At 39.2% G+C, this 24491-nt stretch overlaps 1 protein-coding gene across 1 annotated transcript in view; it reads right to left on the bottom strand.

Moving 5' to 3' along the window:
• grin2bb (glutamate receptor, ionotropic, N-methyl D-aspartate 2B, genome duplicate b) overlaps positions 1-24491 on the bottom strand; it is a 65316-nt gene that overhangs the window by 23515 nt on the left and 17310 nt on the right. The window contains exons 2-7 of the mRNA XM_068321728.1: positions 16167-16310; positions 13737-14007; positions 13314-13506; positions 4132-4246; positions 3715-3920; positions 2093-2264 (exon numbers count right to left, since the gene is read on the bottom strand). Of these exons, the coding sequence (XP_068177829.1) occupies positions 2093-2264; positions 3715-3920; positions 4132-4246; positions 13314-13506; positions 13737-14007; positions 16167-16310 (1101 nt within the window). The remainder of the gene's footprint in view (positions 1-2092; positions 2265-3714; positions 3921-4131; positions 4247-13313; positions 13507-13736; positions 14008-16166; positions 16311-24491) is intronic.

The following is a 24491-nucleotide window of genomic DNA, read 5'->3' on the forward strand; positions in this document are numbered from 1 at the left end:
CTTCTGTGTTTCATGGAAGTGCGCTGCTTTCCAAGAGTCTCGGAACACAGCGCACACACGGATGCTCTCAGCCAATAGCATGCGCGTACAGTATCACGTGACTACCTACTAATAATCTGCAATGTAGTGAAGACGTGCATCTTGAAGTGCAAACAAGCGGTGGATTACTGTATAATAATGATACAGGCGGTCCTCAAGATACAAACATCCATAACATTAAAACTAAGATCATTATTTAAATTAATTCACCATAAACTGTATAGAGGAGAGATCAAGGGAAAATCGACACCTCACAAAGTAATATAATATAATATAATATAATATAATATAATATAATATAATATAATATAATATAATATAATATAATATAATATAATATAATATAATATAATTATGGAGTAACATGAATATTACATAAATTAATTAATCATTATTTCTTGTGATACTGAATCACACTTAATTCTAAAATACAATAAGAAACACATCATTACGAAGGTGAAGCTGCTGCCCGTGGAAATTTAATTTGTACTGTAAAACAATCATTTTTAGAGGACGATTAAAAGTAAGTCATTGCTGCAGTGTATACACAAGTCACCATTGTTGCTGAGTATTTGACACATCATTTTCATTCAAGCAGGGGGATTATTACTCCAGTGGGTCAGTATTTGACTGCCGACCAACCCAGCTTCCCTAGGAGTGTATTCAGGTATATTTAGACCTATGTTTCTACAGCCTTGGGCCATGAATAAAAATGAAGCTCTGACAGTGCAAAGACAGTATTAATATGGGTATCTATACCAGAGTGAACAAAAATCCTACATACTGCTTCCCCCCATGTTTCTTTCCCTGCTCTCTTTTGGTCAGTCATTCTGCTTTCTGCATGCATTGTTCTGTCTCTCCCCATTCAAATTACTGTAAATAATTAGGTGCTTACTTAAGTAAGGGGGTCCATTGACTAATGCATCCATTCATGTATGCATGAACTGCACATTTGCATGGGTTTGCTTTGAACTTATATATATATATTTCAGGAATTTTATTACAGATACTTTAATTTTATATTACCTCGCTCATCTTAGCTCATTTGTATATTTTAGGTAATAATAGAGTTGAATATTGTATGACATGTGAAAGGAGGTGGATTAGCATATGCTGTGCTTTGCTGTATATGGAATATACAGTATAAAGGCAAGAAGCATGACTTTCCCTGAGGCTGCCTTCTCCCTCTTTGTGTCGCTTTTCCAAGCACTTGGTCTTTCTCTTCAGAAGGTATACTCAGGTAACATTATTAGCCCTATCATAAATATAAATTCTAATGAATATCCCTTTCTCTTTTGTGGTAGCATTGGTATAAATATTAACGTACACATTTTCTAATTTGCGTGATTGATAATTAAAATGAAAAATTATTTCTTCTGCACTTTTCTTATAAAGAAAGGTCAACAGAAAAATTGAATTTAATCAGGACCATTGGCATTTTTTTTTATTTCTATACCCTCAGGACATGTTTTTATGCTGCCACGGACGATCAGTGTGATCTCATCCAGAAATCCCCCAAATACCAGTGTTACTGTGTTCTGTCTAGCTACAAATGCAATGGGAGAAATATATGCTTGGTAAAAACACATTGCCCTACAAAATAACAGATTATAATTTGAATTCCTGCTCCTTGAATGAATCTGTGTCCTTTGCAAACCACCTACTTCAATGGTTAATAAACATAGCAGTGGTAATACTGATTTCAATGGTGTATTTTCCTGGTTCTGGATGAATATAAAGACTTTAATATTTATTTATTCTCCTATGTTGGCAACTCTGCTGGTACAATAATGTTTTTATGGCACTCTCCATCATTCTGCCACAGTTTTCTACCAACTGTGAAATCCATGCGTTGTGCCAGCAGTATGACAATGATCAAAACTGTCACTCTGGTTGTATACAGTTAATACAATGCTAATTAAAAATTCTGATACCGGACCAGGCTCATCAGATCTACATCCATCATTCTTATTCTGTAGAAAAAAATAACCATCTGTCCATTACAGATGAGGGAAACCAGTTACTCCTCAACAATGAGAAATAAACAGCTCACCTCTCCAACCATGCCGTTCCATGTTCCATTAACCTTTTTGCCATGCTTGCCATTGGTGACCAGATAGAGGTCATAAGTGAACTTAACCGTCTTGGCAATCTTCTTCAGGATATCAATACAGAAACCTTTGCAGCAACGCTTGATGTAAATCCCTGAATCACCTGTCTGATTGCTGGAAGGTGGGATGAAGAGGAAGGTCAAATAGAGGAAAAGGAGAAAGCTTTTTAATTAATTTGTTTTCAGGTACAGGTTTCAGGAATATACATTTTGCAGAATAAGAAAGAGAACTGCAACTGAGATTAAATAAAATATAATCAAAAGAAATGAAGTGTCATGTGAGGATTCCATGCAGGGTTTCCTTCCAGCTAAGTACTCCAGCAGGTTGTTGATTAACGATTGAAAGTACTCAGATGCTCAGATACCACCTGGGATTAGATTTATTCAACAGAAATTTTATTTGATAACCAATTAACATCAAACAGTTCCTGTTAGCTCTTTTGTCTGAAATGCTTTTGTTCTTTATTATATATACTGTATGAAAATAATCGTATATGTCTTGTAAATGTATTTTAAATATTTTCCATATAAAACAAGACATCATCTTGAGAGTCGGGGTGGATGAAAATTTCTTTAACATAAATCATTAAATGAAGGACCTAGTCAGCAGATAAAGCAGTGCTGATAATAGAATAAGGAGAACAAAGAGATCTATCCCTCATGCACTAAGGCTGCACCCACACATTTATGATGCATATGAATTCAACTCCTTGTAGCTCAGTTCATGTGGCTCATGGAGTATTTTTGGATGGAGAGAAATCCTGCATATTCTCCATGGCATTGTGTCGCCTATTACTAAACTGTTGTATGTGAGGATTAGGATGAGACTGACAGAAAGGCAGAGGGAAGGAAAAAACGGGAATATGAAACAGTATGAGAGATCAGTCAATAAATAAACCACTGAGCCATAGCACACAGCACACCCTCAGGAGACTTCAGGTAGGTCAACGATGATAAAAAAAGGCCATTGAAAAAAATTCATTATCACATAGTAAGAAAAATGGATAGCTAGGGTCAGAGTGAGAAGTCGGGAGAGAGAGAGTGAGAGAGAGAGAAGAGAGAGAGAGAGAGAGAGAGAGAGAGAGAGAGAGAGAGAGAGAGAGAGAGAGAGAGAGAGAGAGAGAGAGAGAGAGAGAGAATGTGATTGGCGAGTTGAGCCAATCACATGACATCAAGCTAGCAAATGCATAAAAGAGAATCACTACATTATGGTGTAGGAAAATTATATAAACATTGATCCAAAACCAAAAAATCTAACGAAAATTGATAAGAATTAATAAGAGTTTGCATGTTTCATTATATTGTTTAACGTCTGCTGCTCTACAAAAACAGTTGGTTCTTGTTTTCTTTTTTTTTTTACAACCACTGCTGATGTTACAAATGCTTTTTCAATTTTTTTGACATACTAATCAATATGTCTTCATTGAAATCTATTTTTAGCACTTTACAATAATCTTCCTGTATTCACACAGCAACTCCAATTACATTTCTTACTCTTGGGAGGGAAAAATGATGTCATAAGGGAGAAAAGAAATAAAATCTGATGCAGAAATTAAAATTTTCACCTGAGTTTGAGCTGTTTGCGGCAAGGTACAGTGTTCCTCATGCAGGTGCCACTGAGCGGGTCCACGTCCTCCACAATAACAAATGGCGCCTCCTCCAAAGTCACGATGGAAAGATGGTCATCTCTCTCCTCTGCTCCAGAGTACAGCTCAAATCGAGGCCACACATGGTACCTCATTGTCAAAGAACCCCTCTCCCACTTGCCAACCTGCATGCATGTTTGGGAGGAGAGCTGTGTGACACATAGGCAACTGTGACACGTACTTCAAAAGAAAGTCGATAAGTGCCAGGCACATCACAGAAGGGGAGAATTACAAAACCGGATGAAACGGCAGCGCACAGATCAGAGACAGCGGGAAAGGCAGGAATGGGATGAAGAAATGGGAAGACATTAGAAGAAAAGGCGAGAAGATATTTACCCTGTCCCACTGTCTGTCCTTGTCTAGAAGAATGATGACCAGTTTGGGGAACATCTGGTGACCCTCCTCACTAAAAGAGAGGTTTCGGCCTTCAAATGTCACATTCATGAGGTACCTGAGAATCAAAAACTCATAGTTAATAAATATGAACATGTGTCTGTTTAAACTTTATACTTCAACTCCTGTGTAGTTATTCATAATGGATATACTGTACATTCATTTTCTGAAAAACATATTATCTTTAGTGCCACGGGGGCATGGGGTGAAGCCTATCCCACCTGATATTTCACAGCAACACCTTATTCAAGTTGCCAGGTTATCGCAGGGCCATGAAAACACATAAATTACCAGTCGCAAACCATAAAACCGCAAACCATAAAAAAGAGTGATGCATACAACAGTCACTTTGTAAATTTATTTATTCATTTATAAAAGTAGCAAAAGAGTCTTAGACTAATAATGGCATACGGAATCAATAATCAGTATAGTGGGTGCGTGAGTGAAGTAGTGTATGTGTGTCATGCTGGATGGTGCAGCAACACAGTTTTAAAAGGAGCCCTGGAACGCAGCACCCAGATGTTAGCAGCGCTGCTGACGAACACAGATGTTGTCACTTCACTGACTACCCGCGGCCACTCCCACCTTCAGTGCAGCACATTCATGCCTGTGGGCAATTTAGAGTCACAGAGACTCAAATGCAATTACATTTGATCTGAACCCCGGTCTTTCTTGCTGTGAGGCAACAGCGCTGTCCACTGAACCACTAGAATTGTGTAATAAAAATAATGCTGGTGCATTTGACAACTGCAGACTGGCTTCATTATGACCTGAATTTAGACTGATCCAGATGGGAGACGGATCTTTACGAGAGTATTAATTGTTGCTTTGACCTTTAAGGAATCTGTATTTTTTAAAAAGAAAAAAAAAGTATAGAACACAATCACACAAATTTTGTAGCTGAACTTTCTCAAACACCTCCTTGTATTCTCACCTGGAAGTCTCACATTATTTTTTTATTGTAATAACTTTTCTGGTGATCCGGTGGAAATCAAGTCTAACACATTCTTCAGCTCTGTTTCTGGTGTCTATGAACTCCTAAAATATGTAATCTGACGTGAAGTGCTAAATGTTCCACTACATTCAGCAGAACACCAGCTGTGTTTGCTGTTTGCTGCAGAGCTGGTAGTGAACACTGAAGAAATAAAGGCTTTTCTGCTGAACCTGGAAACTTCCTGAGAGCTTTGACACTGAAACAAAATAATAGGCTGAAAGATTGTAAGCCAACGAGCAAAGTGCAGATTCAAATAAAAACCCATGAAAGGAACACCTTTCATAGTAAATGTAGTTAATTACTGAAAAGTGCAGTATTACGTGTAACGATGCAACATGCAGTACCAGTGTACTGCACGTTGCACTGTACTATAACTCTTAGATTAAATTATTAGGAGGGTTGGGTGGAGAGAGAGCCTGCATAAAACTACAATTTTTATAAATGAACCTTTAAGTACAAACTGAAGAGATGAAGGAGCTTAGAGTGTATTAAGTTAACCACCTGTGTGAACACACATCATCATATACGTGTCAACAAGTGTATAGCAGTGGCACGTAAACTGGAATTAACGCTCTCTCTCGCCGCCTCCTTTCCGCACTGCTCCTCGTCCTGATCTGTGGGCTGCCGTCGCCATGGAGACACTCTGCCTCTGAAACAATCCCTTGGAGAAATAAATATTTTGTCTGAATGTAAGGAGTGAGGGGCTAACCGTGTGTGCGCAGACTTTTTAAAGGAGATGATGTCTCCAACCAGAACAATAGTGTGAAGAAAAGACAATAAATCTTCTCATGGAAAAAAAAATAAAAAAAATAGTGTCAGGCGACAGATGAGCAATGGGCCTGAAACTTATTCCAGGTTTTATCGCACAAACCTCCCACTAGAACATTCAGTACCATCTGTAATGTCTTCAGCAATACTTATATTCAACCTCACTCTCTCTCTCTCTCTCTCTCTCTTTCTCTCTCACACACACACGCACGCAGGCACGCACGCATACACACACCTAAGTAGGCTGCATGCGTTGAGAAGTCAACATGACTCAAGCTTCCATGAAATTCCAATTTCTGAACACTGGTTGGCCAGCATGTTAGAGGTGATGTAATGCATGTGGAACAAGGGATTAGCCTCTAAACATCATTTTGGTTTCAATAGCGAACAAAACAAATCGAGGCTGAGTAGTCCCAACTTGTCACTGTTTCGCTGGAATACCACTCCATGTGACCTTTATGGTCTGTGTGTGAGCGTGTCTGTGTGTGTGTGTGTGTGTGTGTGTGTGTGTGAGTTTGTGTGTGTGCGTGTGTGTGTCACCAGACATTTATTAAAAATCAAATCAATTCAAGTCAAATGAAGTTCAGGTTTTATGAATGGAAATATGTATGGAAAAATGAACATAAGAAATTATGTTACATAAAAATTATTTATTTATTGAATATACACAAAAAATGATAAAGACAAAAATGTGAAAGAGGTTACACAGTGAGGTGCAACATCTCATCGGCAGGAGTGGAATGCACAAAAAAAAAAAAAAAAAGCAACACACGGAGACTCTGAAAGCCAGTATAATGCATTGTAATGTGTTGCTATGGCACCCACAACCACAGTCAATTTCATGCAATCAGCTGTGTTGCCATGGGAACAGTACTCTCACCTGAGCGAGGCTGGGTGGGGGAGAAAGAAATAGAGAGAGTGTTTTCCTGTCTAAACTGTCTAAATCTGTTATCCCACTTCCTGTCAGGCTACATGTCACCTTCAGATCAATCTCTCCATCTCACCTCAGAGTGGAATCGTATCAATGGGACATTAAATGGCTTTGCCTTCCATTGATGACACTTGTATCTGTTATATGAGCCCTGCTCATGTCAGAATCCCCGTCTGACTCTTCTGGAGAAGAAAAAAAGCACTGAGCTACTAGCAGAGCGTCATGTGGCTCCATCACAGCCAAATGCAGCACTTGTGTGTGCCTTACTCGCCAAATGTTTTCCAAATATTCACTGGCTGTGATAGGAATTTATTTTTTAGATAGACACTAAATCATTAATGGCAAGGATACAATTACTTTTATTTCCCCTTTGTTGCATCTTCAAACATATTTCAGAGCCATTTGATTTGTTTCTTTAATCTCTGTGGAAACTGTGCAGGTTCACAAATTCTTTGTTGTGTAGTGCAGGGTTAAAAAAATACAAGCTGAGATTACACACACACACACACGCGCACACACGCACACGCACACACACACACACACACACACACACACACACACACACACATACACACACACAAGAACATATCAGTTTTGAGTGGGTGGCTCACAATCTTCAATATCCAGAGAAGACATTGGACGTGTTACCAACTACTGTATGGAGGCTGTTCCATGAAGAAGTAGAAGAAGAAGATTTTCTTCTTCTTTAACCCGGTGGTGAATGACCTGAGGATCTTTAGCCTTTTGGAGCTTTTGCGATGTGGTCCACCTGATCTAGTAACCCCTGTCCATGCCAGGTGATAGAACTACTTAAACTCATCTTTAGTATAGGTGTAGACCTGAGGACATGGGTGGGACCGGGAAACATCCTCTTGTAAACAAATTAAGTTGACAAAATGTACCCTCAGTATCTGATTGTATGCTGTTTTCATGTATTTATTTTGTTTAAATTTTCATGTAATCCAAAAAAATTTTTGACATCAAACTGAAAAATTTACAATGATTTTTGAGATTCCTTTTAATCTCTGAGTCACCAAAATGATTTCTAGTGTTTTGATGAATTTCCAATCAAAGAAAACGTTTAAGTGAATAAAGATCAAAAGCAGGAATTAAACATTGGTGACTTAAATTTGACAATTCGTAGTTAGTCCAGAGTAAAAATGTTAACATTATTGTGGAAATTGAAAAGACAGATGTATGTATCTATGTATGTATGTATGTATATATGTATGTATGTATGGATGGATGGATGGATGGATGGATGGATGGATGGATGGATGGATGGATGGATGGATGAAGTGTAAAAACAGTGGTGTTCACTGACCCAATAAGTGAACAATCCTTCAAGTAAAAGGCCACGTTAAAATATCGATTGGCTATTTCTATGGCATTTTATGCCCCTCATAGGAATAAGTCATAAACAGGGAAGGGCAGAAATGACAGAATATATGAGTAGAATTGAGTTGACACTCAGTAAAACTGCCCTTAGACACAATAATCCTATTCCTTAGAGTATATTTGGGCTGTATACAAAAATACTGCAAGGAATTGTCTGGGGGAAATGGCTGCCACAAGAGTGGTGGTCATTTGTGTTCTAGATGCCCAAACTCACAGCAACATGCTTTAATTCCAATAGTGAGCACCAGGATTTATTTAACTGCTAGTTTCACTGAAATTTCACACATTCACTCCCCCTGCATGCAAGAGGTTTCAGCACAAAGGTCAAATACAGGAAAGCCTTTCCTCACTGGGACTGAGCACATGCAGCCGCAAACAGAGAAAAGGACAATTGAAAGCAATCTCACGACGAAATTTTAAAAAATTGTTTGTATCATATGAACGAGTGCAGCCTGTTGTAACAGTAGTGGGATTTGAACACAAGTGCAAAACACAGTTAAACAAATGAAAAGAACATGCCTGTCGCTGAAACATCCTAATACAAATAAACCCCTTAGTGCCTCATCCAAAACCACTTGGAGCACATTTTCTCATTATCCCAGATTTCCCGTCCTCAATGTCTAACAGGAAGCAACGGATGGCCTCTAGAGCTCTGCGTGCCTGTGTGCTTCTTGAAATGTGTGAGTTGTGTGAGTGCTTGTAGTGGATGCATGTAATTGTTTATGGAAGTGCGTGTGTGTGTGTGTGTGTGTGTGTGTGTGTGTGTGTGTGTGTGTGTGTGTGTGTGTGTGTGTAGTGTGTCTGTGTGTGTGTGTGTGTGTGTGTGTGTGTGTGTGTGTGTGTGTGTGTGTGTGTGTGTGTGTGTGTGAGTGTGTGTGTGTGTGTGTGTGTGTGTGCGTGCGTGCGTGTGTGTGTGTGTCCCATAAGGTCAAGTAGACCCTTAACAGATATGATAGCATGACTCACTGGAGTCTCCCATCTCCGTCCATCACCGATGACAGTGTCATACATATGGAACGTATGTATTCCATAGCAATATATATGGTCTTATTATTGCTCCTGTCTCTGGGGGTGAGAGGATTGAATAGGTGTGTGTGTATGTGTATGTGTGTGTGTATGTGTTTGCGTGTGTGCGTGTGTGCGTGTGTGTGTGTGTGTGTGTGTGTGTGTGTGTGTGTGTGTGTGTGTGTTAGGCTTCTTCCATGGTGACTGGTAAAATCCACTGACCCAAATTCTCCACCTCTGTTCAGGTAAAGGGAGATAATGGAATGACTGATTAGAAAACACACATTCACAATTTATCACATCTCTCTCTCTCTTTTCTGTCTCCCTTGCTCACACATGCACAGCAGCATCCCAGGTGTGTGCCTGAAGGATGTTGTAGAGCTAACTATGTGTCTGATAGCACCCTGTGGGGACATAAATATTCATGTTTGTGGTGTTATTGTTTTCTCATCACGCTGATATATATATATATAAAAAAAAACTTGGGTAGAGACGAAATGAAAATGAACAGTAATACATCAATCTAAGAATTTACACAGCGGTGTCAATTGTGTGGTACGTAGGATGTTACACTACATTATTCACCTGCATTCTGGTAGTTAAAATTTGAACTGGAAAGGAAAAATCACACTCGGAAAAGGATAAATTGATGAATATAATGGATAAGAGGGATTAAATGTTTGGAGCCTCCTATATAAGGGTTTCCATACACCTAACAAGGAAGGACATCAGTAAGTCTGAGGCTTATTAGATTAAGGTCCCAACACGTACATACAAACATGTGTATATTAAGATTAAGATTAAGAATAAAGATCTTGTCATTATACAGATGGTACAACAAAATATATATTACTTTACATGCATGTTATACATGTACTATGTAGCAGCTATAACTCTACCTCTTGTTTTTCAGTTTCTTTCTCATTAATTTGGTGATTCCTAAGCATTCGTTAGCTGGGGAATCTCTGATCAATGAGTAAAAGCATGCCTTTTGAAGTTAAATTTGTTTTAATAATTGAATACCAATGCTTGTTCTACGTCGTGCCAAAAAAGCAAAACAAGGAAGCTCGGAAGAAGGGATGCATTTTTTTTCTTTGAAGATGGCTGTGGGTTGAGCTAAAAACAAGAGGAGATGTTATAAGGCTGAGGGCTAATGTCTGAGCTTTGTGTGTGTTGTGTTTTTGTTGGTAAAGAATAAAATTCTGCTTCTCTATGTGTAATTGTAGTCCAGGTTGTGCAGTTTGTGTTGTTAGATATTTGATAGATTCTTTTTGATAGTTTTTACTGTTTTTACTTCAGCAAATCACAAACCACACATGCATTATAAACTGAAAATACGTTATTGTGCATTCATTATTGCATGAACAATAATACTATTGTGCATACACAATAATAATGCATTATTGTGCAAAAAAATAAAAAATGTCAAAAATTATTGTGCTGCTCTACGATCCTACCAATCACTGCTTTCAAATAGTAAAATTTAAAAAAAAAATCAAATCAATTGTATCCTTTATCATGACTCTCATCTGCAATTTTCCCTGAGTCCATTCAACTGAAATAAATATGAATCAATAAAATAAAATACAAAAATCTATGGCTCACAGACAAAACAATACTTCCTTCAAAGAAAAATGTCTTGTCTTGTAGAAGCAAGTGTAAAAATTTAACTGAATTTAAAACTGAAAATATGTTACTGCTGTTGGATGCTCACTTGTCTGAGGCTGACCCTGATATTTGATAGTGTGTCATCTTTAGTACAAGGTCATCAACGTTCGGGGTCAGGCTCTGAGCTGAGGAAATCCTCAGAATGAAGTGAAGATGTTTATCAGTCAGACGGCTCCTGTTTGTTCAGCTTCATCAGAAGCTGAACGTAACATAGAGTGTTTTAGCAGCTTGGATGCACAGCTGGAACATTGTGTCGGGGATGAAATGTGCAAATTTGGCAGAAGACACACAGGTTTACCTTTTACCTCTTTCAACATAAATTCTGACTCCCACCTGGCTTGACACCCCCTGTTCTCAGCATCCACCTTCTTTTTAGCCAGGGAGTGGTTGAATTCAACCTTTGCTCTGACAGATGATAAACATCCATCCATCCATTGTTATGACCGCTTCATCCGCTGTTGCGGGTCTCAGGAAGCTGGAGCCTATCCCAGCTGGCTTAGGGCATGAGGCGGGGGAAACTAGGGGCCAGTGCACCGAGGATCCACACTAAGATCCTCACACTCATTCCTACAGTCAATTTGGGACCGGTCCATTAACCTGAAGCGCATTGTTTTTGGAGGTGGGAGGAAGCTGGAGAACCTGGAGATGACCCAAGCAGACACGGGGAGAACCTGCAAACTCCGCAACGCGCATGACGCAAACACGGAACCGCCCTGCTGTGCGGCGACAGCGCTACCCACTGCGCCACCGTGCCGCCCTGCTGAAAAACATTAAAACCCAAAGGGGTCTTGCTGCGCTGCAGTGACTTCCTCTACCGTTGCATTATGGGAAATGTAGTTTTGGTGCGCGCAAAACACCAGCGGGCCGATGTGGCCTGCGGGCCGGGACTGTGACATATGTGATTTAGGTAAATAGGTTTTATTCTGTACAAAAAAAGGAAATGAAAATAAAATATTCTTTGGATTTAATTTATCAATTTTAAACTTTGAAAAAAACATTGTACATTGCGCCCTCATGCATTCTCGCATGAAAGCTCGCGACTTCACCTCATTAAGAATTTTTGGTAGGCAGTCACACAATATCATACACGCATTCTATTGGCTGACGGCATCCGGAAGTGCGCTTGGTTCTGTGAGTCTCGGATTAACGTGAGACACAAAAGTTCTTTAAACATTCGATAAGTGTGTGGGAAAAAGGTAATACAGATAGAAGGTGGTTTAATATCAGTATGCGGAGGGTCATAAACGTTTAAATTACCTTAAATAATAAGATAAATAGTTGGTCGCTCTATCGCGGAATTCATTAATCGCGTGTGGTTCCTGGAACACATTAACCGCCAAGAACGAGGGGGCACTGTATTTCAAAAACAAAAATCAAAAACTGATAAGGTTTTTCTTTTTCAACATCCTTTTCCAGAAAAAAGAAAAAGAAAAAAGAGCCCACGAACAAAAGATGTGCTGTCAGTTATAAATGTTGTGATTGTAAAGATCCTAGTAAAAATGTGCTGAATTTCACACTACGGCAACATAAATAATAAAACAGCAGCAATGTTGGTGCGCTGCAAGAAAAGGTTGCACATTTTCACAGTGGTGAGTATATCTAATCGCTGCATTAGCATCATAACACCAAGGAATTGGACGGTTATTTTATCAAACTCAGAAAGAGGCAAAGAAGCAGAACAGACGGAACGTGGAGCGGGTGATACTTTCCTCAACAGGTTTTACTGAACACCAAAACCCCTCCCACAACCTGCTTTTGCAATCCCTCATCTTCCCCCTCCCCCCATCTGCCCAACCTTTACGCTGCCCCCCCCCCCCCCCCCGCCCCCATTAAGATGTTGGGAAATAACTGTTGGTACTATGAAATGGAAAATGAAGAAAAAATTCCTTTATTCTTCACTTTTTTCACTCGGTATATTTTACCATATATGCCAACACACGCGTATGCACGCGCGTGCGCACACACACACACATAAAGGGCCAGTAAACATGCAATTAAGTGAGCGTGTAGTCCAGCCCTGGGAGCAGCTTGTGGGGTTTGGTGCATCTCAGCAGTGCACCAGGTTCACACTCTGGACGCCCTCTGGTCACCAAGCTGACTGAGCTGCTGCTGCTGCTCCAGATACAGTACACGCAGGCCTCACACTTCATTGTTTCAGTTTCAATTTCAGTCACAGGGGCCTTAAATTTGCAGTTCCATCCACTGCTTTATTTATATGCAGTGCTGCAGTAGAATTCTAAAACGTGACAGTTGTAGCCGTTTTGTGAAAACTATTTTCTATTAAAATTTTCAGCCTACTTCACACACATTTAATTTGGCCTGCTTTTCCCTGGCCATGCATCCCTCTAACGGAACACTCACTTCAGTATTTCCTTGGAGTGGCCGGTATTGGAGCTCTTTTTGTCAGGTGTACCGAGACAACTTGATTTCATCAAGGTGTGTGGCCCCCGATCCAGCATCATAGTGGAGGTTGCAGTGGCAATGACTGCCACTGCATCACGTACCCTGGCCTCTATGTTGTAGTCCCATTCATCATATGACACAGAGATAAGGCCTGTGAAAGACAGAGTAGGGTAAGTGGAAGGGATGTATTTCCATAGTTGGAATAAAGAGATAAAAGCTAATGAGAAAAAATGAGTAAGGAGGGGCAGAATGGGGTACGAGAGAGAACAGATAATGTGTAATGTACTGACCCCACAAATTTACACGCCTGAAATGTGATGAGTTGTACATTTAAAATCGGATTTTATCTTTGTGTAACTGGCTCCGGATGTTTGGTTGTACCTATGGGGAAGACCAAAGGAACATGGTCTGCATCTCCAGCCACCAATGAGGGCACAATCCAGGTGAAGCCATAACCCGTGAGGCCCACAGAATGAGCCACCTCAAAGATAGTGGTGGCTTCCTCCTTTGTACAATAGAGCAGAATGACAGGGCTCTGCAGTTTCTTCAACTGGTTCTGGATTTTGGAGTCTCCATCATCCACTGACATGTCCAGTAGGAGGACTTCTTCTAGCTCCCAGCCTACAAAGCTGTTGTCGATGGTACTGCGGATCTAGATGAGAAAGACAGTTGTGACTTTAAAAAGTGTCGGCTGAAAACAGGGAGTGGAGTTTCTAACAGAATTGACTTAGATGTTTCATCCTGCAGTTCTCAAATTCCAAAACTTTTCCATGTTTGTACGTCTATTGGGAGTAAAGCTCAATGATCTTTTTCTTTAGCCAAAATAAAGTTTTTTCTTTTATGTTTCAAGTCCAGAGAATACTTGCTATTTTGAATCAGTGTAATGATTATTATACAGAGAATTTAGTATTTTGTATTTGGTATAATAATAATACGGTGCGCCCTCCTGCATTCGCGCATTAACACTTGCGACTCCACCTGATTGTGGATTTTTGGTAGGCAGTCATGTGATACCGTACGCGCATTCTATTGGCTGACGGCATCCGGAAGTGCGCTCTGTTCCGTCAGTCTTGGACTTTCGTGGGACACAAAAGTGCTTTGAACAGTCGATAAGAGTGTGGGAAAAGGTAATACAGATAGAAGGTGGTTTAATATCAGTATGGAGAGGGTTTTTAAATGTTTAAATTATTGAAATAATAAGATAAATAGATTGCGATCTCGATCGCGGATTCCTTAACCAAGTGTGGTTCCTGGAATGCATTAAATGCAAAGAATGAGGGCACACTGTAATACATATTTTCTTCTGCATTGAAAAGATAGATCCTTAAATCTGTGCTTGAGATATGCTAAGAGCAGACAGGCAGATGCTATGTTTCTTTCTTATCTGCAGTAATGTAGTTCATTCTGAGTCCATTTATCCTAAGTTGCCTTTTTCACCATTTTGCACCACAGCTAATGAAGCCAGCATCTGTGCAAAAAAACACCCCCCCTCCTTGTCCAAGATTGACAGCCGTGCTTGGAGTTATTCAACATGTCCTTCTGCAATTACTTGTTCGAACTGTGCTTTTTGGTGCATATTTACAGTGTTTACAAAGGTTCTTATCCAAGATTGGTGTGCTCACTATTTTGAACCTGAGTAACTCCCTTTGGGTGAGTTAGAAGACCTTGTAAAAGTGAAACTATTCACTCCAATTTCCAAGTTCTGCTACATAACTGTTTTCTCACCGGGACTTTATTTATGAATATATTGTTTACTCTGGTCGATATTTATATTATAACCACATTTTTTTTACTGGACAGGTTCTCTTGATAATCTGCTTTCCTGCCAGGGTCTAAACAGCAAAGTTTATTCCCTTCATTCACAATAAATTTAATTTTACTTTAAATTATCTAATTTCTGTTTCTTGGTCTTATTTGTTTTCAGTATTCGAAATGCTCCCTTTGAGAGAGGAAATGGGAAATGAATACCCACATTTATAATCCATGTGTATTAAAAAAAAAAAAAAAGGCACTGCCATTGCTGCAACATTGTTGAGAAATATAATTTGCAGATGGCAGCACATTGACAGAGTGGGTAGCGATGTTGCCTCACATCAAGCAGGTTACGGGTGTGATTCCTTTATGTGTGGAGTTTGTATGTTCTCCCTGTTTTTGCATGAGTTCTCTCCAGGTTCTCTGGCTTCCCATTACCTCTAGGTGAACTGATCATTTCAAATTATACGTAGGTGTGAGTGTGCGGGTGAGTGATTGTCTGTCTATGTGTGGTCCAGCGATATGCCAGCCATTTCCGGGGTGTACCCCACTTCTCCTTCTTAGCCTGGTAAGTTAGGCTCCAGTAGACCCATTTCCTAGAAGGCAGATAAGCGACTTAAGATGAGACGATCGTGATCCTCTCATCTCCAAGAAGATGGATGGAGGGATGATTAGCTGACTCTCAATAACTTCTCTTATTCTCGGATGTGTGTTTGATGTTTAGTTATCTAGAACATCGTGCCTTTCAAGACTGTCAGCTTGGGCTGACAGTCATTGCTTTAATGGAAAGTCAGCTGGCATTTCTATTAAAGCAATGAAAGCATGGGATTTACATTACACTTTGCCAAACCTTATGTTTTTTTTAGTGTGAAATTATCCTCTAAAAATTATCCTTAGAAACAGTTGTTTTTTAATCATTTTACCAATTCTACATAGTCTTTGCAAAGTACAATAAATAATAAGTACAATAATAAATAAAAGACACATCCCTTATATGCCCATAGGATGTTAGTGTGTGTTTGATACTTATTTTTATATCAACATTTCAGTTACGTTTACCTTGTTGACAAAGTCCTGGTAACCAGGGTAATAGGTGGTGACTATGGAGAAGATGTACCAGTCATACTCTTCCATGATATTCAACATAACGGAGGCCTGCTGCTCAATGGATGGACCAAACTGGAAAAACATGGAGTGGTCGTCCTGGAAACAAGAGAAACAGAGCAAATCAGCAAACAAGGTCATGAGTCATAAAGCATGAGAGAGAACTGAAGGTAGGGGACAGAAGATTATGGAGCATATCCAGCTACTACATGCCTCAGGACAACAAATTTAGTGTTGTTCATAGATCAGAGTCTGTATAATCTGAAATTGCGCTATAGCGTATAATATCACTATTTTTTTCAATTACCTCAATGATGTCATGGTGTTTCAAATCAAAATACCTCTAGTTAGAAATATTAAAAAATAGGCCACCACATTAATTATCAAGGAAATCCATCACAGCTGTTTTAACAATATTCACATGCTACATAGAGCGTAAGCGGTAAAGGTACCAACTGGTTTGATAACATTTTGTGTACAATGACAAATGTTGACAGATATATTTTCTTTCTTCAGGAGGGAAGAAAAAATGTAAGAGGACCCCTAGGTACCCCGGGAGCCAAATGTCTGGTCTAATAAATGAGTTAAGGTCAGTCACCCATGTCAAGCAACTCGTTGGGATGTAGAAGTCAACATGGATTATTCACATATGTTGGCTACAATGCTGACACACCGCAGCGACTGTAATTAGAGCAGCATCTTATCATGGGTCCCCTTTGTGTCCAGAGTAAATATCATGTTGAAAGGTGACTGACATGACTGGTTGTGTGAGGTCATACTTAAACCGTGGCTGTCTTAGTTTGTGATGAGGGCTCAGCATTGTTGCTACCTCTGCTGCCAGCTCAGATGCCTCCAGTTTCAAAGATAAACAAGGCAGTCAGAGACTGCAACATCCCGTGACATCATCACATTTTTGTGCCTCTGGCTTCCTGAAAATGTTGCTTTTTGTTTCGTGATTATATCTCATCAGGTTTCCGAGATGTGTACCTAAAAAGGTATCAAAGTGAAAATTTGACCTTGACCTAGTTTTTCAAGGTCAAGCTTGTGATCTATCTTTCATCCTCTTGCCTCCCTGAATATAACGCCTTTTGTTTCGTCTATATCTTATTCGGCTTCTGAGATATGTGCAAAAAAATGTACAAAATTTGAAATTTGACCTTGACCTGGATTTCATCAAGGTCATCATCTCATTTTCATCCCCTTCGCCGCCCGAGTTGTGTACTTTTTCTTTCATCTTTCTGTCCGCAGCAGTTGGGAAGATTTTTGGCGGACGGACGACCACACAAACAATGACAATTACAATACATCACTGGTTCGCGGGATGTAGCTAGGGTAACAGAGGATAGCAGGACATTATTACCGCACCGACCTGACAGTGGTGTCAGTTTCCTTGTTTGCCTCTCCTTTAAAGTTGTCCCTTTCCCTCTCATCTTTGCTATTAAGACAAAGAATGTGATTAAAATCGAGGTGAAATCACAGACTTTCTAACTATCTAAGCGTAATGAGTGAAGACAGCAGAGCTTGATGATCAATGAGCTCTCATTCGCATCACTTGTTGAGAGCGCTAATTTAAATGAAACACAAACATACTCTTCAGTGATTGTACACATGTGCCCCCAAGACCCACTTACACTTGCACGCACTGCTACACTCTGATGATGCACAATGATTATGTGCATTCACACACATACATGAACTATGAGCATCCATACGTCTGCAATCCGTCATACATGTTAGTCACCCAGGAAGTAGAGCGGTCCTCGAGATAGGTGCGCTCCACATCAAAGCTTATTTCCTCCGCCCTCAGCTCTTTTTATCTTTTGTGTGTGTGTGTGTGTGTGTGTGTGTGTGCGTTTGCAATGCAATGGTTGAAACCTGATGTTTTCCCTACGTTGACAGCAAATGCACACTGCACACTTCATGAGTGTAATGGACATAGTCTCAAGCATGAATTATAGATAATGGACCATTCACCTCTAACCTCACATTTCAATCGAAATCCATCGTTGGACCATTTCAGCTTCAAACAAATAAATGCCACATGTAATTAACCTTAACATTGTTATTCCATTAGTGGATATAGTCAGTTCCTTTCGTAGCTTTCAGTGTCACGTCTCTGGACGATTATTATCCTGTTTGTTTTCCTGCCTCTAACATCTGTCATTCCAGATCAGGTCCCACTTGCAATCAGCTCATTCCCGGTACCTTTCTTCCCTTGGCTCACCTGCAGCCACTCCCCTAATCAGCCACCACTCTTCATATGCCCAGGTCAGCCCTCAGCTCTCTGCCTGATTGTCAGTAATGATGTCTGAATGGTGCCCCATGGGGCTTCGAACCGTTGGCGACAATTGTACTGAAAAACTGTTTCATTACTCGGCGCCCCATTCATTAAGAATGTGGACGCCCTTTTTGGCGGGGTGTCTGTACTGCAACCACACAACGGTCGATGAGCCCAGAAAACAACGCTTTGATTTTTCCTGTATTGCATATATTTTATGAATAAAACCAAAAATAATATAATTCAAAGTGTTAATCCTTCATTGCTATATTGTAGTCATATATTATAGGAAATTGTTTTATGATCGTTGGTCCTTGCAAGGTTCAATAAAGCAATAAGAGATATACTGTTGATTACATGTTCATGCATGTATATTTAATATGAATATACTGTATATATATATATATATATGTGTGTTTGTGTGCGTGAGTTACATAGGATGATTAGTGTCACTGGAAAAAAACAAGGTCTATGTTGTGAGATAAAAGTCGGATTTCCGAGACGTCACCACAGCAGCAGTATGGGCTTCCTTTTCACGTCTGGATCAGTAACGCCTCATCATTGATACTTGACAAATATACTTGACAAATATAAAAATAAGACAAATATTAATATAAAATTAAATATCAAAATTCCTCCATTATGACAAATGCAGCTTCCATACACAGTTTCAGTTCTTAGTAAAATATCATGTATACAATACAGTTGTATTTTCAAGTGTGTGTGTGAGACAGAGACAGTGAGAGACACTTGTGAACCAGCTATTTTGGGAGTCTTTTCAATCACTAAATTACATAATTAAGGTCCATTTTTAAAGATTTATGTCTGCAGTAAGAGAAGATTTTGGAGTAGCTGGATGAGGACCAGAGACAAGCAAGCTTTGTGGAAAACAATGGATAAAAACATTCATGGGATTAGTTGAAATTATGAAAAACAGAATGAAAACTGTTTCAGTCTTCAAAGGCTTAGCTCAGATAAAGGAAGTACTAAACATATTTTCTCCCTCACACATTTTGCTATGTGTATGTTTTACATACAGCCAATTAAAGACCAGTAATTGATTTACTGTACCAAATTGGCGGCAGTCCTGGAGAGAACTCAAGGAGTCCTAAATTAATGCAAGTAAATCAAGTTAAATGGCTAAAATGAAGATGTTCAACTACATCTAGAGGGAAAAAAAATACTTTAGTTTGTATTAATATAGACTATATATGATAATTGAAATTAAAACATAATTTCCTTTCTTTTCCCCTCTTCTGGTGCACCACTGGTAACGCTGGAGCCTAACTACAGTCAAGTTGTTTTTAGCAATCAGAGTGTATGAGTATGGTGCTTTCTGAGTTAACGGTAATTACATAAAAGCAATCTGCCAAATCCAATTTAACAAAATGTTAAGACCTTTTCCTGTCATTATTGTTGAAAAAAGATTTGGTTCTGTGTATTTTGTGATGATTCACATGGAAAATCATGAACACTTCTGCTGAAAGTCCATTAAATGAAAACCATTTTGTTCTGTGGATTAATTACGGCATTTAGGAAGAGATGAATTATTAATTTGACGAATCTTATCATTGCTTTATTCAAGTGGCATTTTAATACATATTCATCACATATAGGTCAGAAAACATGTGTTGCGTATTTAAAAACAAACACACACACACACACACACACACACACATCTCACTCTTGCGACGTTCTTTTTTCTTCTCTCAGTTCAATAAGGTACAAACTCCTTATCAGATGGGTTACTTTTTGTATTTTGGAATGTCAGATTTAATTTAGTAGAGTAAATATAAAAGCTACAGAAAAGCTGCACAAAAGATGTTATTCACAATTTAAAACATTTTGGTGTGAGGAATTCATGGAATTGTCGATGTTCCATGAGAACATTGACAAATCTCATTAAAGGGTCCTATTTGCTTAACTGATATGATGACAAAAATATAATATATACAATTTTGATATGTCACAACTGCAGGTGCAACTCTATTTATGACTTACATCTAGTGCTAGGTGATTAAAAATAAATTTCCCTGAAAATGGATGTTAGTAAAACTCTTGACCTGGTAGCATATCAGAAATAGACCATTAAATAAACTTAACAGGTTGTCTATGTCTCTCTGCCTCGGCTCTCTGTGCTGTCTACATCCTATTGTGACAGAAACACTGTGATCACTAAAACATCTGCTTAATAGTCAGATGATAAATCAGTGGCAATGTGATAGCTTTAGCCACTTTGCCCGAGGTGATGAGATCCCCGTTAAAAACCTGCAAATGTTTTTGTTACTCACAGCCATATGTAGCTCATTATGCTAAACGTTCTGAAAGAGGACTCCAAAGCAATAAATGGATGACACATCAGTGAACTGAAAGGTGCTTGATATCAACAGTCATACACACACACACACACACACACACACACACACACACACACACACACACACACACACACACACACACACACACACACACACACACACAGACATGCACAGCCCTCTTATCTAGAGTAGCAATGATTTAAACGGCATTTATATATATATATATATAAATAAATGACCTCACTAGTGTATATATATATGTATACACTAGCGGAAACCAGAGGAAATTCCACGATAAAACAATAATATCAGACTTTGTTTTCTTTTTTTCCCTCGCTGTCACAAGAAAACAAACTGCGGCTGTGCAGTCGATGGCTGGGAATCTAGTTACCTTCACAGCCGCCTCCCATCTGTAATAAACTCTCCTGCTCTTTTGCTATTCCAACCTCTGGTTTTGTGTCAGCTGATTTCTATGCAGTTCACGTGTGCTTCCTCGTTGTTCTCTCTTGCCAGTGCTCAGCCTTGCTTTTTAGACTTTCTCATCTATTCTCAGAACTACAGATCCTGGACTGTGGATTTATAGACTTTGGGTGGCAGTAGTTCAGTCCACTAAGTATTGAACTGGGGACCGGAAGTCTCTGGTTCGAGACCCATATGGACCAAAACATCTTAAGTGTGAGCTGGCAATAGGAGGTGTCAGTTCACCACCTGAGTACTGCCGATTTGCCCCTGAGCAAGGCACCCCTCCACCCTACACAGAAAGTACTCAACTGGGGCTCACCAAGATGGAGCTGCCCATCATTCTGCCTCCCATTGTCTATAGTTTGCATGCCTACAGGCCCCTTGACTGCGTGTTTGTTTGTATGTATGCATGTTTCAAAAAATGAGTGAGGAGCCATGAGTTAAAAATGCATTTGCCCCAAGGGGATAAATAAAGTGTTCTACTTGTACCGGAGTTTTTTTTTTTGGATTCCACTCTGACCGAGTTTCATGTCTTGTCCACAGAAAAGATCATTGATTGACCTGGTAATGGCCTCTGCTCCGCTCGTTGGTTTCAACGGTTTACACCATAACATTTTCATTGCTTTGGAGTTCTTTCAGAACATTTAGCATATTGAGCTAAGTATGGCTGTGTGTAACAAAATCAGGTGCGGATTGGTCATTTATATATATAACTACATTTGTTTATGTATAATCATCATGACAGTTTTTCTAAAACATTTGAATACTGGTAAATCAACATAATTCCTGTTTTGTGTGGAATATGCATCAGCAGGCACTAGTGGATACATACACCACCTCAGCTACATGGAAACAACTTGAAGCCAACATGTGACAACAGTACAATAGGGTTCATAAATCAGTTCAAATGGTATGTGTTAAAAAACCATTAAAAAACTAAAGACTATACAGCTGAAAATATACAAAAAATGTACAAGAGCATTGTCTCTACAGTGTTTTTTTTTACCTTATTCTAAACATTTTCAGTCTAATTTTATCAACCAGCATCTACTATCGCATCTTGTTCCCCCTATCTTTGCTTTTTTTGCATTTATTATGCAAATGAGAGTGCACAGCTAAATATACTGACAGTGAAAGCCCCAAAAAAAGTTAGTCTTTGCCTGGTGCATCTTAATGTATAAACTAATGTATGTTTTATGACAAAGGTTTAAAACCTTCACATTCCTCCGACATACCTGCACATTTTCTTTTACTCAGTGGCAGGTTGTGATCGTGTATTGATTGCACTGCAGTCTCTGTTTCTTTAAATCACTAATCACACTTGCCTTCTTAAATCTTCTCACTGTTTCTCATCACATCAAATCCTACTTTATTGTTTCAACCTTTGCAGGAATCTTAAAATATTCTAGGTGTAGTGACACTGAATTAGTTAGCTGTGCAAATTGGTCCTGAAAAAGCCTGGTAGATGGAATCACTTGGGAGACTTTTTTCAACCTTTGTGCAGATGCGGCAGCAGAGTTAGCTTAGGAACACAAAGCTGTATTTGTATCTCATTTCTACTCCTTGAGGTACTGCAGAGATGCCCAACATTCAAGTATAATCTTCATTTAAGATTGGAACTCTCACCGACACTTACATGGGTCCCTATACAAGTAGTTGGTGGATACAGCTGCTGAATCAGTGTGCAGTGCTACACAAGAACTGAGGGGAGCAAACCTCAAGCAGGTGGGATCTGGTAGCTTATTTCCATGTCATGACAATCAGAAGGTATTTCCACATAGATTTTAAGAAAAGAGCAACATATCAACCCACTGCACAACAACCCCGGGTGGGAGAAGACTCACGGGTACAGAGATCGAGCAGCAGAGGAGCATAAAGAGACAAAGAAGAGGGGGTGGTTGGCAAGGATAATAGAGATAGAGAGGAGCTTTTTCCACTTCATCAATTCACCTTTCTTCACCTTTCATCTCCCTCCCTCCTACAGTCTGAGCTTCACAACCACAACTGCCAATCCTCCACAATGTGCTTCATCATCACATTTCTAATAAAAAAAAGCGCATGCTGTGTTACTTAATCTCACATTCAACTCTTTCATTTTTGATGGCCCTGTTTTGACATATCTTTCCCAGCTTTATCTAGTACACTTCATTTTTAAAAAATCCCATAATGATTGAATTAGTCTCATTATTTTTGTTGAGGAAATAATGCAGAGCTTCTGGAAAGGGATTCAATTCCACAGCCACCAGTGAGATAACAATGGTAGCATAGCTTTGTTACTTGACGATAGAAGGATTAACAACAAACAAGCTGCATATTATTCATATTTCTTTTTATGAATTATCATATATAAGTGCAGCAAATGTCTGTGTAAAATGCTGGCTCTCATTAACATTTGTTCATATTTGGTTATCAGTCTGCTGATGAGACAAGATGTAACCCTACTAATGTAGGTGAAAAAACATGCTTTGTTTTTGTGAATAGCAAAGGCAAGTGTGAACTCTAGATTTACTAAATCCACTGTAAAGAAATACCAGAACTGTGACAAATCTCTTACAGTAACTGCACATACCATTTACCAACTGTATATCTTCTTCTTTGTATTGTTTCTGGTAATGTTTCGGCCTCTGGACATTGGACTCATAGCCCCTAATCAAGCAGCAAGCAGAAGTGATATCAGACTAAAAGCTAAAAGACAGCAAGCAGGTTGCATTGATAACCGTTTAACTCCTTAGCTCGACCTGCATTGTGCATACAGACAGAGGTGGACGCTTGTGCTTCTATGAATGTGTTGGGCATGGATTGTCTTGTAGACTGGTGCAGAGGTGTGGGCATGATGGTTTTCACAGATCGTAATCACCTAAAAGCGATAAATAAAAAATGTTTTTCCTTTTCCCCGATTTGTAATTGCTAATACGTCTCCTTGTGTTTATTTGCTTCATCACGACTATAATTGTTCGCTTCAAATTTGAATCGGTAGGTTCTTTGAATTCTTTTAACTTTCTCACAAGATTGAGAATAGATTTGATCAAGTTTTTAGCAGCATTTTTTGTAATACCGCTGAAAGACGAACTGGATGGACAACATCGTTTCCTTGGTGGGGGTAATAAATTGTCTTTAGTCTTTGTACTGGGGCTGCAACTTCTAACCAGTCTTATTTTATTAATGTACAGTATGTAACCTAATTTGAAACACCAGTCACAATATCTGTTACTCAAAAAGCCA

Source organism: Antennarius striatus, chromosome 8 (assembly GCF_040054535.1).
Source record: "Antennarius striatus isolate MH-2024 chromosome 8, ASM4005453v1, whole genome shotgun sequence".
In the NCBI taxonomy this organism is placed as follows: domain Eukaryota; kingdom Metazoa; phylum Chordata; class Actinopteri; order Lophiiformes; family Antennariidae; genus Antennarius; species Antennarius striatus.